Genomic DNA, 17,375 nt, shown 5'->3' with positions numbered 1-17,375 from the left:
CCGGGGCCGGCACTAGGGACGGAGGCAACCTTGAACACCGCCACCCCTCCGGTGCGGCCCTCCCGCTCCCACGGGGGCATCGGGTGGGGGGGGGCACACGCGCTCTGAAGGGAACCGGCCTCCGCGGAGAGGGTCGTGCGGGGGGCTGCTGTAGAGAGGGTGGTCTCCGGAACCTCTCTGAGAGCTGATTTCTAAGCCACGTCTGAAGCGGGGGCAAGAAGGGGGTCTGGGATGACTGAGCTGAGTTGGCATCTTTTCAAAAAATGTTCCAGGGAGATCTACTGAGGGTCCAGCACGACGCTGGATCAGAGATAAAATGTACACACCAAAATCATAATGCGCAGAAAGCTATTTTAATTTGTGAAGCCAGCCACAAAAAAAAGGGGGGGGGAGTTATTGACCACAAGGATGTGATGGCACCAGGTTCCGAAGAGCAGTTCAAAGTGCTGACTGAAACAGTTACCGAAAATCAATCTGAGACACTTTCCGACTCAAGGACGCAGCCCCCAAAAAGCCAGCTTACATTTCTTAAAACCACCAGAGATGTGCACCATAAGCATCACACTTCTTAAAAGGAAATTAAATACGTATGAAAGCCCATGGGTCAGAGCATTTTGTAACTAATCTGAGTTGAAATTCTGTTCAATAACGTTTTAAGGCCACAGGCTTATGGCTGAGTGTCTGCCGTGTATAAGGCTGAATTTAATCAGCATCTAAACACGTGATCTTAGAACAACGAGGCGTGATGGACATTTAGCTTATTACGAGGTAAGCAATGCTTTTCAAAATTCTGTCAGCACCTCCTTCAATTCATACAATATGTTCTAACAAATCTCCAAAGAGCCACAAAGGAACACAACTGTTCTTTTTCTTTTTTATAAATACCCTGAAGACAAAACTTTTCTTAAGTTCCAGCAGTAGCAAGTAATACAGGGTTTGCTTTAACTCATAAGGTTTCTGAAGAAGGAAATCATTTTTTTTTAATGTTTACTTTTGAGAACGAGACAAAGAGCAAGGGGGAGGGGCAGAGAGAGAGGGAGACAGTATCTGAAGCAGCTCCAGGGTCCGGGCTGTCAGCACAGAGCCTGACGCGGGGCTCGAACTCACAAACATGAAATCATGACCTGAGCTGAATTCGGACGCTTAACCCACTGAGCCACCCAGGAGCCCCCATTTTTATTACCTTTGACACCAAGCACTACATCTAAGTAACCACAAATTCTACCCGATAGCTTCCACCTTCCTCTTCTCCTAACTCACAACTTCCCCAAAATCGAATGCTGACTCAGTTACAGTGTCAACTGTTTTTAAAGTCCACGCCAGTGTCAGTTCTTTCCCCCAAACTCAGTTCCTACTCCACAAGCCAGCATACCTTTGTACCTCAGCCTAAAGTAATGCTTACATTTTCTGTGTATAGTTCAGTTACGAAGGGACTAAGATTTCTGTGCCACCAATACATAGGTATATTAAAGATTCAAGAAGCAACGATAGCTCCTGTTTTAGCTTCTAAAGTAGAAAGATAAATACAACTTGACAGAAATTACAATCACTATTTCTATAAGTCAAACAGGACAGTGTTGAAAAGTAGCCTTTATATGAACACAAGATAAACAGAAAACTCTACAAAGGATTCCAACCAATGAACTTACTACACAAAATGCTGCAAAACAGGCCGTCCTATAACTTATGGCCACAAAGTACTTTGCAGAGAAAGAGGAAACGAAACCAGAACCTAGTGTGGGGAGGCAGGCGAACTCCTCACACTCAGCTCGCTGAGCGTGCACGAGGGGCTCTGGGGGCGGCGCCGCTCTAGCAGGAGTGAGAGCACTCGGTCCCTTCCAGGCGCGGCCGCAGTTTCATGCGGAAAAGGACGAAAGAGTAAGAGGTTGAGATCTTTTAGAAAACGACAACTTACAAAACAATTCGTCCAATGGATTCATAAAGATGTTCTCGCTTAGGGTTACATTTCTGAAACTCCATTTTGGAGGCACCTGGGTGGCTCAGTCAGTTAGGTCCTGGTCACGATCTCACAGTTCATGAGTTCGAGCCCTGTGTCGGGCTCTGTACTGCCAGTGTGGAGCCTGCTTGGGGTTCTCGCTCTGTCCTATATGCCCCTTCCCCACTCATGCTTTCTTTCTCAAAATAAATACATAACTTAAAAAGAAAGTACAGGGGCGCCTGGGTGGCTCAGTCGGTTGAGGGTCTGACTTCAGCTCAGGTCATGATCTCATGGTTCGTGCATTTGAGCCCCCTATCGGGCTCTGTGCTGACAACTAGCTCAGAGCCTGGAGCCTGCTTCAGACTCTGTGTCTCCCTCTCTCGCTCTGACCCTCCCCTGCTCATGCTGTCCCTGTCTCTCAAAATTAGAAAATTTTTAAAACGTTAACAAGTACAGTCCTTAAAAAAAAAAAAAAACTCCACTTTGAAAGAGAGAAATTCTGTCATTCACAAGCATGCTCTGTTCATTCTTTCTACAAAGGAGTAGCTGAAAATATGTATGAGAATAATTAAGAAGACTAAAGATGTAAAACATATTTCCTGGAGGGAAGTGCGTGGGTGGATCTGTTGGTTAAACCACCAACTCTGGCTCAGGTTGTGATCTCATGGATCCTGGAGTTCAAGCCCCGCATTAGGTTTTCTGCTGTTGGCATAGAACCCAATTCAGACCCTCTGTGTCCCTCCCTCTGTCTGCCTCTTCCCTGTTTGTGCAAGCTCACACACTCACTAAGTAAAGTAAAAAAAAAAAATTACCTCCTCGGGCACCTGGCTGCCTCTTGGTTTCAGGGCTGTAAATTCAAGCTCCACTTTGTTGGCTGTAGAAATTGCTTAATCTGATCTGGTATGTTAAACCTTATTACCTATTTGGGGGTGCCTGGGTGGTACAGTTGGTTAAGTATCCAACTCTTGATCTTGACTCAGGTCATGAACTCACAGTTCATGAGTTTATGCCCTGTATCGGGCTCTGTACTGTTGGTGCAAAGCCTCCTTGGGATTCTGTCTCTCCTTCTCTTTCTGTCCCTCCCCTGCTTGTGTTTGCTTGTTCTCTTTCAAAATAAATAAAAAAGATTAAAAAAAAAACATTCTTATGTATTCTAACACTAAGGACTTGCTAAATGCCAGGATCTGCGAATTATTTTACTCAGTTTTCTTTCTGAAGAAATAACACAGGGGCGCCTGGGTGGCTCAGTCAACTGAGCATCAGACTTCAGCTCAGGTCATGATCTCACAGTTCATGTGTTCCAGCTCCACACTGGGCTCTGTGCTCTTAGCTTAGGATTCTCTGTCCCCATCTCTCACTGCCCCCCTCCCCTGCTTGCTCTCACTCTCAAAAGCGTTAAAAACATTAAAAAAAGAAAAACAAAACCCACAAACATCAAAAATCATCTCAGCCATTTCAAAATACGGTCTCACGTGAAAATGGTTCAAAGACTCAGAAAGAAGTTTCTTTGATTTTTAAAGTGAAGGAAGCAAGACTTTCCTTTCACAATTTAGTTACTTCGAATCTAGGTGATAGGTATCTGATTGGTGTAAAGTTCTTTCAATTTTTCAGCATGAATGAAAATGTTCATAATAAAACATTGGGGGGGGGGACCATAGTAACTAGGCTGAAATCTATTTTAATATTTGTGGACCCAATGAACCTGTGTTTCCCAGTGGGTAAATTTCCAAATGATTAATACTTTTAATACAATGATTCACAAATAGCTATACAACACTAAACAGTATCATTTTGGAGTTGGTACCATTTCAGTTGTAACTACACTGCTTTCCTAGTCACTGGACTCCAAAACCCTTACATGCAAACACTAATGTCATCCAAAGAACACTGAGTGAGCGCACGGTGACATGACATTTATAACTCAATAGCAGCATCCTCTGCTCAGAGTAATCAGCTTTAAAAATAGATACATCGGAACTTCTTTCAACAGGCTTCACAGGAAGTCAACTCTTATCTGCTTACACTGCATAAAAAAAAAAAAAAAAAAGGCCAAAACCAAAACCATCACCTACAAAAGGAGTTCTGAACCAGCATCTCTTAAATATCAATGACCTTTTTTCTGGTAATACTAAACCCGTATTAGACCTACCTAGTGGTGTCCTCATGGTCGGTCCCGCTTTTGAGATCCCCAGTTACATGTAACTGGTTACTGTCACATGTTAATCATCCAGAGTATTCTGAGCTGCCGGTTTCACAGAATTCAAAGCTAAAGGACACTCCTGTAATTCACCAAGTGACAAGAGGGCAGCAGCCCACGTGAGAATCTCTAATACTGCCCTCACACTTAACAAACTAATCCTAAAACGCAGACTCAATCTCTTTACTCCCCGCTACACAAAGACTTTCAAGGACTTCCCAATAACCACCAAAAATTAGTTCAAACTCCTCTGCTTATAAATTAAATCAGTTACAAGATGGTCCCAATTCACCCTCCTCAGCATATACTACTCAGCATTTCCCAAACATTCTATACTTCCTGGGGCCCCACACCCTTCTGGACGGTGCTCCATCGGTACGGGCTTCCCTCTGGCTCTAACAGTTCACAATGAGAGCTCACTGTGTATCAGATGCTTTGCTAAACTACACGTATACCTCATGTAATTCTCACAATGTGTTGAAATTGGTCTTACTACTCCTATTTTACAAATGAGAAAGACAGTGATATTAAATGATTCGCCCAAGGTCACAGAGCTACTAACTGGCAGAACAAGTCTTGAGCCCAGGCAGGTCAGAATGATACACATTTTCTTTCTAATGCCTGTGGTTACTGAAATCCTACCCATTCAAAGTTCCTTCTAAATGCTATCTCCTTGGTGTGTGTCCGGGCAGGGTGGGTATGGGATATTTACCAGTTTTCATTCAATGTCTTACTCTCCAGCCCCAGACCCCAAAACATCTTGTTAATTCACAGCATAGGCTTCATGGGGCGCCTGCGTGGCTCAGTCTGTTAAAACTCGACTTCGGCTCAGGGCGTGATCACTCAGTTCAGGAGTTCGAGCCCCACATCAGGCACCACACCGGCAGTGCAGAACCTGCTTGGGATTCTCTCTCTCTCTCTCTCTCTCTCTCTCTCTCTCTCTCTCTCAAAATAAATAAATAAAAACTTAAAAGTACTTAGCACAGCTTCCATCACGTTCCACCTTGTATCAGGTGTCTCAGTCCCCAACGGAATGCCACCGCCTTAAGGGCAGGAGCAGAAGTGTCTTACACACCGTCTCCTGCAGTAGTGAGCACACTGCCTTGCACTTAACCAGCATTCGATACATTTTTAGAACAGAATTAGAAAATATAACTTTACCTTTTAAATACACTTTGTAGTTTGAAACCTTAGATTCATAGTAAACTTCCAAAGATGGTACAGAATGTCCCCATATACCCCTCAGTCTCACTTGCTAGCATTACCACCTCATGTTACTGTGGTACATTTGTCAAAACTAACAAACCTACATCACCAAACCCCAGATGCTATTTGGGTCTCACCTGTTTTCTCCATTAAGGTCCTTGTTTCAGGATTCAATCTAGGCTACAGAACACTTATCAGTGCATCTCCTCACCGTCCTCTGGTGTGGGACAGTTTCCTAGTCTTTGTTTTTCATCACCTCTAGAGCTTCAGTTACACGTCAGGCATTCTGTAGCACGTGCTTCTGACTGGACTCGAGTTTACAGAAAGAATGTCACCGAAGTGAGGTGCCCTTACCATCACAACAGGGGATACACGAAGTCCATGTGACATCCACTAGTGATGTTAACCTTGACCATGTGGTTAATGCAGGGAGTGTCTGCTTCTCCACTATATAGTTATTAGTGGAAAAGATTTACTTTTTCACAAGATCTATTCTTTCTTTCCTAACTCCTCTGAAATAGATCACTTGTACTAGATACAGTATTTTAAAATAATTATTTCCAGGGCGCCTGGGTGGCTCAGTTGGTTAAACATCTGGTTTCAGCTCAGGTCATCATCTCACAGTTCATGGGATCAAGCCCCAGGTCGGGCTCTGTGCTGACAGCACGGAGCCTGCTTGAGATTCTCCCTCTCTCTCAAAAAAAAACAAACCTATAAATAAATAAATATTTCCTGAAGAGTTTAAGAATAAAATCTGACTTCTCTATATTTCAAAATAACCTCTGAATTTATTCAACCCAAGTTCTGAAAGTTACTGTACGTTCTGTAAGTTATTATATACCCTGAAGCACTGTCTGCAGCTAAAAGCATATTCACCCTCCGAACTGATTACTACTTCTCTGGACCAGTTCTTTAAAGAATACACAAACACATAAGTAACATAACACAGAAATCTCCAAAGCGTTTCATATCCTCCCACTAACAAATGACAAAAACTACCAGCCTTCAGAAAGCTCATCCTATAAACTTAAAAAATAAATTAAAAATATATGGATATATTATAGACAAGCAAGACAAATTATACCGAGGAGACCGCTCTAACAGAATCTAATCAAATATGCAGACAGTCTACCTGGTTAGCACTAACTATTTTCCTCCCGAATATCTGACCCGTTAGACATTTAAGTACATGGTTTTCCCCAACCAATACAGAGTAGCTGGCTAAACTCTGCTGTCCTCAAAACTTGGGAAAGATCATGGAATTTCCTATAACTATCCGCATCTAATGCTTCTGACGGGATCAAAACTAGATAAATCTTCGTATTGCCATCCTCTCCAATTTTTCCATAAAAAATAATTCTCAGATTCACAATTCTGTGTCTCTGTACACCTCTGGTATTAGTATTTTAGCTATTTCATTAGTATTACTAATTGGTATTTAGTATATAGTTATGTAAATATGTATATAGAGAGTATCTAGGTAGCACATAGTACTAGTATCTTATCAAACGTAACATACTTTATCAGAAACCACCAACACAGACAATGTCCTCTACCACAGGAAAGAACGTCCTCCTGGACCCTACTGTCAGCAGAGCCGAGTTGCACACTTAGGTAGACTCTGGTAAGTACTGAAGTCAAGTAAAAACCAAGTGCCATAACATGGGTGGGGGGACCACAAATTAAAACCCGTAAAACTTAGGAGGCCTCTTGGGCTCCACGGAACCCACAAACCCTCAGCAGACAACAGGAAGGAAAGAGACTCCAGGCTGAGGGAGGGAACCAAGACTCTGCAGAGGAGCTCGGGGGCTGGACACCCGACCAGGACGGCAGGACAGCTCACCGCCCGGCAGCAGGTGAGGAAGCAGAAAGCGCGGCAGGACTCCGGCGGGTTAGCCAGAGAGTGGGGGTGGGAAAGTGCAGTGGGAGGTCGTTGAGGGCTCACAACCAGGAGTCGCACTTAGTGGGCTGTAAGGCCATAAATGACAGCAGCAGGCGAGAGTGAATTAGAAGAGAAATGACCAAAGCAGGCACATCTATTGGGGGGCACTGCAGTAGAAAGGTAACGGGAGCCTGAACATGGGCAGTAAATTAAGACCGATCTGGGGCACCTGGTGGCTCAGTCAGTAGAGCCTGCGATTCTTGATTTTGGGGTCCTGAGTTCAGGCCAATGTAGGGTGTAGAAAGTACTTAAATATATATACATATTATGTATCTATTTTATATACATACTTTTTTTAAAGACCGATTTGCAAGATACTGCAGAAGTAAAATCACGAAGAAATGACTGAAGAGACAAGATGGTGAACGGGAAACTCTGAGCCTGAGCAATGGAGAATAGGATTATTCCCAATTTATTCTTACAGTAATAAATGTATAATAATATTTTATATTAATAAAAGCCGACACTTTCTTAAAAGGCTTCCTGTCAGGCACTTTACATATTTTATTATTTACTTGGTTCTCATTCACAATCCTGTAAGATGGACTGAATGATTACCCCCATGCTACACATGAAAGACCCACGGCTGAGAGAGCAAAGCCCAGGCCCAATCCCAGCAGCCCCCGCTTCTCCCCACCGCGTGAGAGCAATGCTAGGACACGGCAGCGGCAGCCGGTCCGCTCTGCGTCGGGACACGTGGAGTGTGAGGCGCCCCCTCGCCAGCCCCCGGGAGGAGGCAGGGAAGCAGGCGGTGACTGGTCGGCACAGGACCGGCCGGTCTGCGCCTGCCTTCGCCCGCGACAATCCAACGGAAATGACGGGGTTTGGAAAAGACACGGAGCATCTCCCTTCAGGAGCGCGGGGAAGGAGGGATGGAGTCAGAGCAGGAGTGACCAACTTCTCTTTTAAAAAGCAGAACAACTCCATGTGAAAGGCTGTCTTAAAACAACGGGCAATCCGTGTCCCAAGTGAGCCGCCTTTCTGAGAAAAGAGTACTAATTTTCTACTTGTTCTCACATAAGGCAGAAATTAATGCCATCCCTTTGGACCCGGTCTTTGTTTCTCAGTATCTTTTATACAGACTTGATAAAAATGCATTTAGTATCCTAGCACATCTCCATACATTCTAAAATTTTAGGGGTTCTACCACCCATTCGGTGGCATCGATCATACTTCCCAACAGAAAAATGCACACGGAACTTGTCTACTAGAGCTGCCATACAAAAGTAAACCATATTTACTGTGTTCACTAAATTTCATAAAGTAAAATACATATGATAAAATGCCAACATTGTCAAAGTGCAAAGGTATGTTCACAAATGAAGAAAAATCAAGAAAAAACATCACAAATGTGTCTTGAGCAGAATGTAAGATATTTGAAAGCTGAAATCTTACACCTATCACCTATCATGATGGAATTGGTAAAAAAAAATCTCCAGAATGCAGCAACTCAAATCTAATGCAATTAGACACAAAAATATAGAAGGTATTTTAATAGAATACAATGAAATCTATTCCAATAACCATTACTAATTTATTCATTTCATAAATACTGAATGCCTACTATACGGTGAACACTGTTCTTAAACTCGTTAAGTTTAGGGGAAATGGACTGTTTCATTTCAAACCCTGAGTAAACCACAACCCCTAAACAGCGCAGGCTTCAAAAACCCCTCCCCAGCCCTCACCCACCGACACAGGGATGCATGCATGTATGCACAGGCGTGCACATGAGACCGTAGCCGCACTACAGGAGAATTGTTGCTGAATATTCCCCACAAAAGCTAATTATTTTTGCAAACTGTCACAAATACAGAAAGAGAATAACTCATTTTGATTACTTCCATAGTCAAAGACCATGAGGAAAAAATTCTATGCTAGTTCCACTTACTAATATAGAAGAAAAAACTGTAAAGGATTGTGAAATAGAATCCAGTATTTAGACATCGCTACAAACTACAGTTGATCCGAGCAAAGCAAGGACAGTTTAACTTCACCAATCTATTACCATAATTCACTGTAACAACTGCATACAGAAAAAACAAATACAAGAAAGTCCACTTTATAGAGCCATCTCTGGTGTGTGTGAGAGCGCAAGCAAGCATGAGTGTGGGAGGGGAGAGGAAGGAAGCGTGGGGGAGGGGGCGGAGAAAAGGAGGGAGACGGAGAGGAGAGAGGATCGTAAGCAGGCTCCATGCCCAGCGTGGCACCGGACACCGGGCTTGGTCTCATGACCGAGAGATCATGACCTGAACCAAAATCAAGAGCCAGACGCCCAACCACTTTAGCCACCCAGGTGCCCCTGAGGGGTCCTCTTTAATCTCTGTCACAGTCCAGTCCCCACGTCAGTCCCTGCCACCGTCCTCTCATGCAGATGACGGATTCTGGCTCCTGACTGAGCACCCTGCACTCTGGCAATGAGCTTGGCAATGAGCTCACGAGGACCAAGGGCTCCTCCTTCCCTCTGACAGGAAGGGTTTCCCCTCATCATCTTCCCAAGGGCCACCACGGTCTCTAGGGTCTAGGCAGCCGGTTCTCAGCAGGTCCTGGCAACAGGTGGTTCCTGTACCCCCACTTTTCACCTTACCCATCACACTGAACCCCATCAGGAGGGCCCAGGGGTGGGTGGGGAGACAGGGTCTCTTTCCTGGAGCTCAGTCTCGCGCCCCAACCTCTGCACTCCTCTCCACGGGACACCGAGAGATCAGGGGGTCTGTGAACCTGTCACCCTTCCACCCAAGAATCCAGCCTGACATTCACCTGAAGGTCTACCGAGAGCTGAGTTTTCAAAACTACTTAGCTGACTTCAGTAGACTTGGAATTATGATAATTCTTCTGAAAAACATTATGGTAAAATATACATGACATAAAATTTATTATTATAACCATTTTAAAGTCTGTAATTCAATGGATATGACACTAAATACTTTTCTCCTTCCCATAATTTTTTGAGGACTGTGTATCTAATTTTTTTTTTAAGAAAGCAAATACTTAGATCTGCTTCTGTGAAAGGGCATTATTATAAGAGTTTTCTAAATATGGACTTACTTATTATAATACAACAATCCTATGAGAGCTCCTTTAAGTGAGACGCCTTAGGCAGAGAGCAGGGCCTTGTCTCGGGCCATTACTCACGGTCATGGCCAAGGACTCGAATCTGGGCAACTCAGCCACACATACCGTCAGCCCCCGTAACACCGAATTCTACGGCGCTGCAAATCAGCCCTCAACATGCCGTGTTTCCTGACATGTAAGTGCGCCACTGAGTGGAAATGACCAGAAGCTGTGCTATACAGCAGGGCCGTAATAATCATTCAGGATCTGCAAGTAAAGATTTAATCTACAAAATCTTGATCCAGTGATTAAAAAGTAAAACAGATAACATTTACTCATACATAGGCCTAAAGACCCCTGCACAAAGTTCACGGGGAGAATTTAACTCCTATTAACAAGCAACAATGAAGAGTCTCTTTCCTAAAGGCCTTTTTAGTCCTGCGCTTTGAAATCAGAACAGGCGACTCAAAGAAAACAATCGCTATTATCTGGTTCGACTTCACCAAATAGTCCACGATTCTAAATGAAAATGCTGAAGAAGCTCTGAGAGTAAGAACGGAGACAAGTTACGAAATAGGAACTCTAAGTACTTCGACTTGGATCTCACTGTCTCGGTATGTTTTATTAGACACTGACGCCGGGTGAGTGTTTTGCATGTAAAAGGAGGAGGGGAGGGTTTAAACAAAGAGGGGACAGAAAAATGCTAACGAAGGCTTCTTACTCCATTTTTTTGGCAAATTTAAAACCCTGGACTTAAGCTTTCTGAAAAACAAAAGACATGTATTTCAACACACAGTAAGTAAAAGCAGAAGAGTAAACTGCCAGGATGGACGGTCACAATGCATTTTCACACTACTCAGGGATCCCTAGCCAGCGCTGGCTACTTGCACACGGCGGCCCGGCAAAAAAGGCACTCTTAGCCTTGAGCTTGCTCTTTAAGACGTTCTCATTTAAATGCAGTTGTACACTTTGCAAGTATTATGCTTCTAGAGCAAGTCTGGGCTGGCACTATGAGAGCAAAGTGACTAGAAAAAGGCCTTTTACACATTCTAGTTGACATTCACTGCCTACTTCTCTATAATGTTCTGGTTTTAGAAAAGTCATCGCAGATTCTCTGAGGGAAGGCGAGGGAGGAGCTCTTCATAGTCCCTCGATTTGCATAATCAAGCTTATTTCCACTTAGAAGTATTGTGAGCCAGCTTCTCTTGTTCTGTGAAGGCACAATCCCGTGATAAATGGCACTACTGAATATTTGTGTTCAGATGACCTGCCTATTAAAGAACGTTTTCACGTCTCTGCGTCTATGCGGTTCACTACTTCATAAGATACTTGAGAGGGGGGGTTCCAAGGGATCCTCTCTACAGCATGAACCGGGACACACGGTCACCGTTCCTTTACAGTCAAACAAAGAAAACCAAAGTCATCGTAATGCACATTTGGAAGAGAAGTTTAAAAAAAAAAAGGCTCTGGCAGTTAACTAGCTACACATACCCGCCGGTGACTTATTCTAACTGTTGATAATACAAAAATATCTATCTGGATCCGCTGCCCATTGTTTAGTCAGGTTATTTGTATTTTGGTATTGGAGTTGTAGGAATTCCTTATCTATTTTGATTAACCCCATATTGGACATATCATTTGCAAATATCTTTTCCCACTCAGTGGGTTGCCTTTTTGTCTTGTTGATGGTTTCCTTCACTGTGCAAAAGTTTTTTTAATTTGACGTCTTCTCAAGTGTTTATTTTTGCTTTTGTTCCTCATGCCTCAGGAAACTGATCCCAAGGCTGATGATGTCCAAGAGTTTACTGCCTAGATTTTCTTTTAGGAGTTTTAGGATTCTAAATTTTAATCCAAATCCTTTCTCACTTCTTTTGATAAATTCCTAAAAAGTGAAAGTGCTGAGCAAACCTTTAAATCTTTCTATATAGACCAGCCCTCAGAAAGGCTGAACCAATTTCATTCTTACCCTAACCAGGTAGGGGTGCACTCAATTTCCTGCACCCTCCTTCAAAACACTAATGATAAGCCAACTTTCCACTTTTTGGCAATTGTTTTAGGCCAAAAGAAAATTATTTTAGGACTAACAAACTAGATTCTTCTTTTAATATTCGTATTTGCCCTTTTATTTTTCTTCTTTTGTGAACTAGTCGTTTCATTTGTCAATTTTCTTTTAAGGTCTAATGATTTTTTTTTAAAGTTTATTTGAGAAAGCGAGAACACGCATGTGTGCTGCACAAACAAGGGAAGAGCAGAAGGAGAGGGAGAGAGAGAGTCACAAGTAGGCTCCTTGCTGTCAGCACAGAGCCTGACACAGGGCTCGATCTCAGTAACCATGAGATCATGATCCGAGCTAAAATCAAGAGTCAAACACTTAACCAACTGAGCCACCCATGTAACCCTGTCAACTTTCTATTTAGAAAGGGTTTTTTGGTGTGTGTTTTTAAATTTTTCTTTGTTGGCTACTGCAATCTATTCTCTCTCTTCTTTCTCAGTCTCCATTGCCAACTCCTCTCTCCCTAGATGATTCTGTCCACACTCATGGCTTTAAATATTATTCTGAAAGCCACTAGTAAATTTCTAACTGTATTCCACGTCTTTCCCTCTGAATTCCAATGTCCAATATAGCTAATTGCCTGATTGACTTATCGCCTTAGATGCCTCATAAAAATACCTCACAAGTAAACAAGTCCAAATGAACTCCTCATTCTCCCTACTCCCGATTTAGTTCTCCCCACGTCTAGACTCTGAACTCCCCAGTTTAGTAAATGCTGCCGCCGCTGGCAGGGTTAAGAACAGAAATGTGCAGGCCATTCTTGACTCTTCTCCGTCATCTTTTCTAGCTCTCCTCTTATCCAATTCACTAGCAATTCTCTTTGATTCTAGCTCCAATCAATCTCCTGTCCACTTTTCTCCCCAGACCAGGCTGTCTCACCTCCCATCCGGCCGACAGCGACAACCTCACAACGTGGGCTTCGACCCGTGTCACTGCCACCCAGCCAGCCCGATCTGTTTCCCACACGGCAGCCTGCATCATCACGGTCAGGTAACAGACCAGCCCCCTCTCCTGTCCTCCGGCTCCCACCCACCATCCATCCCGTTTCTCAAACCAGAAACCCAGCCCATCGTTCACAAGTCATGTGATACCAGCCTGAAAACTCGTCAAGTACTACCTGCTTCTTGCCATCTCTGCCATCACCCTCTCTCCAGTACTGAAAAGGAGGTGCTGCCCCTTTCCCAATGATGAGAAATGCATTCCTAAGCTGAGTGGGAATTTTTTCTCACTGGGCCCAAACTCGTCAACACAAAGATCTAAGCTGCCATTATCTATCTACCAGTAAGATTTGGCACACTAACTTTATAGCTAAAAAGGCAGGACAGTTACAACACAGTTTAGTCTTACTTCCAAAGTATAGGCAATAAAACAGTAATGTTTTAAAATTAGCTGCATCTCATAATCCCATTCAGCTTCTGCTGTAACATCCTGTGCAAGAAGGAAAACAGGTGCAAAAACCAGGGTTACAGATCAAAGACAAGAAAGCAGCTTACAGTTTTTGCTTAAATCGTTTTTTATGAAGTCTAAGAAAAATAAGGGCAAATTTCTCTTTAGAGAAGTTACTTCGTCCAATATGCTCTCTAAAACAAAGACAGGAAGCAACTGTATTAAATATTGATAGATACACTTAGGCCGAGCGTACTGAAGGGATCAGCTCTTTAACTTCCAGTCTAGGAACAAACTCCCTGTGCACACAGCTTCAGGGGAGTAAGTATGCTCCCCAGGCCACAGGCTCACCTGGGGGGACACCTGGCCCTCGCTGGACGAACTGCAGCATTTGCCTTTTTGGAGTGGACCGATTCAGGGATAATCAGCTGATCAAGCAAGCCCGATCAAAACTGGAACTGACGTTCTGCTACGGTGGAAACCCTTACGAAGTAAATCCTGGATGCAGCAGAGGCCAGATTTCCCTGCCATTTAGACATGAATCTGCATCGAGAGAATGCAGACAGAGTCCTAGCACATTTTCAACCCTGGTTTCACTTACTCCTGAGGCTTACTTGCATTCTTGCCCTTAATGCAACTTAACATATTCACTTTTTCTAGAATTTTACAAGCCCACAAATTACTCTGTCTCTGAAGAAAAACCAGGAATGAACCATAAAAGGCTTGTAACTTCTTTTCGTGATAAAAAACACTAAACAGGAAATAGAAGGAAACTTTCACAACCTGATAAAGGACATTTCTGAAAACCCCACAACTACCATTATACTCAATAGTAAAAGACTGAAAGGTTCCCTCCTAATAGCAGGAACAAGAACAAGGATGCCTGCTCTTACCACTTCAACGTAAATTCTATCCAACATATGAGGTTCTAGCCAACACAAGGAGGCAAGAAAAAGAAATAGAAGGTGTCCATAAACAAGAAGTAGTACAGTTTTCTCTATCTGCACATGACATGACCTTGTTTGTAGAAAATCCTAAGGAATCCACTAAACAACTACTAGAATCAATAAATGAGACCTGCAGAGTTGCAGGATATAAAATCAATGCACAAAAATCAATTGGGCTCTATAAACCAGCAATAAAGTATCCAAAAGTGAAATCAGAAGAGCAATTCCATTTATAGTAGCATCAGAAAGAATAAAATGCTTAGGAACAAATTAATCCGAGGTGAAAAACTTATACACTGGCAACTGCAAAACAATGTTCAAAGACTTAAGAAAAAAAACCCTAAATAAATGGGAAGACATTCCATGTTCATAGACTGGAAGACTTAGTATTGCTAAGATAATAAAACTTCCCAAATTGATCTACCAGTCCAATGCAATTCCTATCAAAATTACAGCCACTTTTTTCGTAGAAATTGATGAGCTGATCCTAAAACCCATAAAGAATCTCAAGGCACCTCAAATAACCAAAGCAATCTTGAAAAAGAAGAACAAACAACAGAGCACACTTCCTGATTTCAAAGCTTTACTACAAAGCTACAGCAATCAAGATGGCGTGGGTGCTGGCATAAGGAAGATATGTACCCAATGGAAAGAGCAGAAAGAATCCAGAAATAAACCTCTGTACGTACGGTAAGTTGACTTTCGACAAGCCCATCAAGCCAAGTCAACGGGAAAGAGTGTTCCTGTCTTTTAATTTTTTTTTTTTTAACATTTATTTACTTTTGGGAAACAGAGAGAGACAGAGAACCAGCAGGAGAGGCAGACACAGAATCCAAAGCAGGCTCCAGGCTCTCAGCTGTCAGCACAGAGCCCCACATGGGGGTCGAACCCACAAACCGTGAGATCAGACCTGAGCTGAAGTCAGATGCTCAAACTGACTAAGTAACCCAAGTGCCCCGGAGAGAGTTCTTTTCAATAAACAGTGTTGGCACTAAAGGCTACCCACGTGGAAAGAATAAAGTTGGACCCTTACCTTTAGACCATATACAAAAGTTAACTCAAAAAAATCATAGGCGGGGCACCTGGGTGGCTCAGTCGGTTAAGCGTCTGACTTCGACTCAGGTCATGATCTCACAGTTTGTGGGCTCAAGCCCCGCATCATGCTCTGTGCAGACAGCAAGGAGCCTAGAGCCTGATTCACATTCTGTCTCTGTCTCTCTGCCCTCCTCCCCCCCCCAAAATAAACAAACATTTAAAGAAGAAGAAGAAGAAAAAGAAGAAGAATCATCATCATCATCATCATCACAAGCATCATCTTCATGACATTGTATTAGGCAATGGTTTCTTAGCTATGACATCTAAAGCACAAGTAACCAGAGAAAAAATAGTAGACATTATCAAAATTCAAACCATTTGTACTTCAACCGATACTAAGTAAGAAACAACCCACAGAATGGAAAAAAATTTTTGTAAATCACATACATAAGGGTCTAGTATTCAGAATATGTAAAGAACTCTTACAACTCAACATTATAAAGAAAAATAACCCTAAACGCGCAAAGGATGGGAATAGACATTCCTCCAAAGAAGATACACAAATGGCCAACGAACACATGAAAACATGCTCACATTATTACTCATTAGGGAAATGCAAATCAAAACCACAATGATACCTACTTCACACCTAGTAGGACGGCTATAATCAGAAATAAAAACAATAACAAGTGTTGGGGAGAAACTGAAACCCTTATATGTTGTTGGAGGAATGTAAAATGCTGCTGTGGTAAACAGTCTTGTAGTTCCCCAAAAAGTTAAAAATAGAGGGTGCCTGGGTGTCTCAGATGGTTGAGCAATCGGCTCTTGAGCTCAGGTCAGGGTCTCAGTCATGAGATGACCAAATTTCGCGAAGCTTCGTGGAGCGCCCGCCCCCAGCTCGGCTTGGAGCCTGTTTAAGATCATCTCTCTCCCTCTTCCCCTCCCCCACGAGCGCACTTTCTTTCTCTCAGAAAAGTTAAACACAGAATTACCATATGACTCAGCAAGTCCACTCTCAGGTGTTTACCCAAGAGGACTGAAAACACGCAGCCACACAACAACTCGGACACAGATGGGCACAGCAGCATTATTCAGTACAGTCAAGTGGAAACAGCGAAGGGGTCTGTCTGTAATCAAAATGTGGTATATCCATGCAGTCAGATATTATTTAGCCATTAAAAAGGAACGAAGTACTGACTCACACTGTAACATGAAGGAGTTGTGAAATCATGTGCGATGAAAGCCAAGCAAAAAGGTGCCCATGTTCTAGGACGCCACCTGTGTGAGACATCTCCAACAGGCAAATCTTCCGAGAGAGAAAGGATGGTGATTGTCAGGCTCGGGGTGCGGAGCAGGAGTGGGGGACGGAGAGCGACTGCTAATGAGCATGGGGTTTCTAGCTGAGGGGACAGAAACGTTCTGAAATTAGAGAGTGAGGACGTTATACAATTTTGTGAACATACTAAAAAACCACTGAATTACTTTCTTTAAAAGGGAGAATTTTATATCAGGCTCTGCACGTTGAGGGATCAAAGACTGGCAGTGCAGCGCCTGCTGGACACTCTCCTTCATGCTATCTCTTTCAAAACAGATAAACTTTAAAAAAAAATAGGGGC

The 17,375-nt window shown here is 43.1% G+C and overlaps 1 protein-coding gene across 4 annotated transcripts in view; it reads right to left on the bottom strand.

Moving 5' to 3' along the window:
• CBL (Cbl proto-oncogene) overlaps nucleotides 1–17,375 on the bottom strand; it is an 81,433-nt gene that overhangs the window by 38,079 nt on the left and 25,979 nt on the right. Inside the window, exon 1 of one of the 4 annotated variants that reach the window (XM_029957041.1) lies at nucleotides 16,962–17,159. The exons of the other annotated variants lie outside the window; for them this stretch is intronic. Coding sequence (XP_029812901.1) covers nucleotides 16,962–17,050 — 89 coding nt within the window. The 5' untranslated portion in view covers nucleotides 17,051–17,159. Of the gene's footprint in view, nucleotides 1–16,961; nucleotides 17,160–17,375 lie in introns of those variants that run through there. 4 annotated transcript variants of the gene reach the window in all.

The sequence above is a fragment of the Suricata suricatta genome, chromosome 11, assembly GCF_006229205.1.
Source record: "Suricata suricatta isolate VVHF042 chromosome 11, meerkat_22Aug2017_6uvM2_HiC, whole genome shotgun sequence".
Taxonomy (NCBI): Eukaryota; Metazoa; Chordata; class Mammalia; order Carnivora; family Herpestidae; genus Suricata; species Suricata suricatta.
This window is presented reverse-complemented; position numbering and strand designations above follow the sequence as displayed.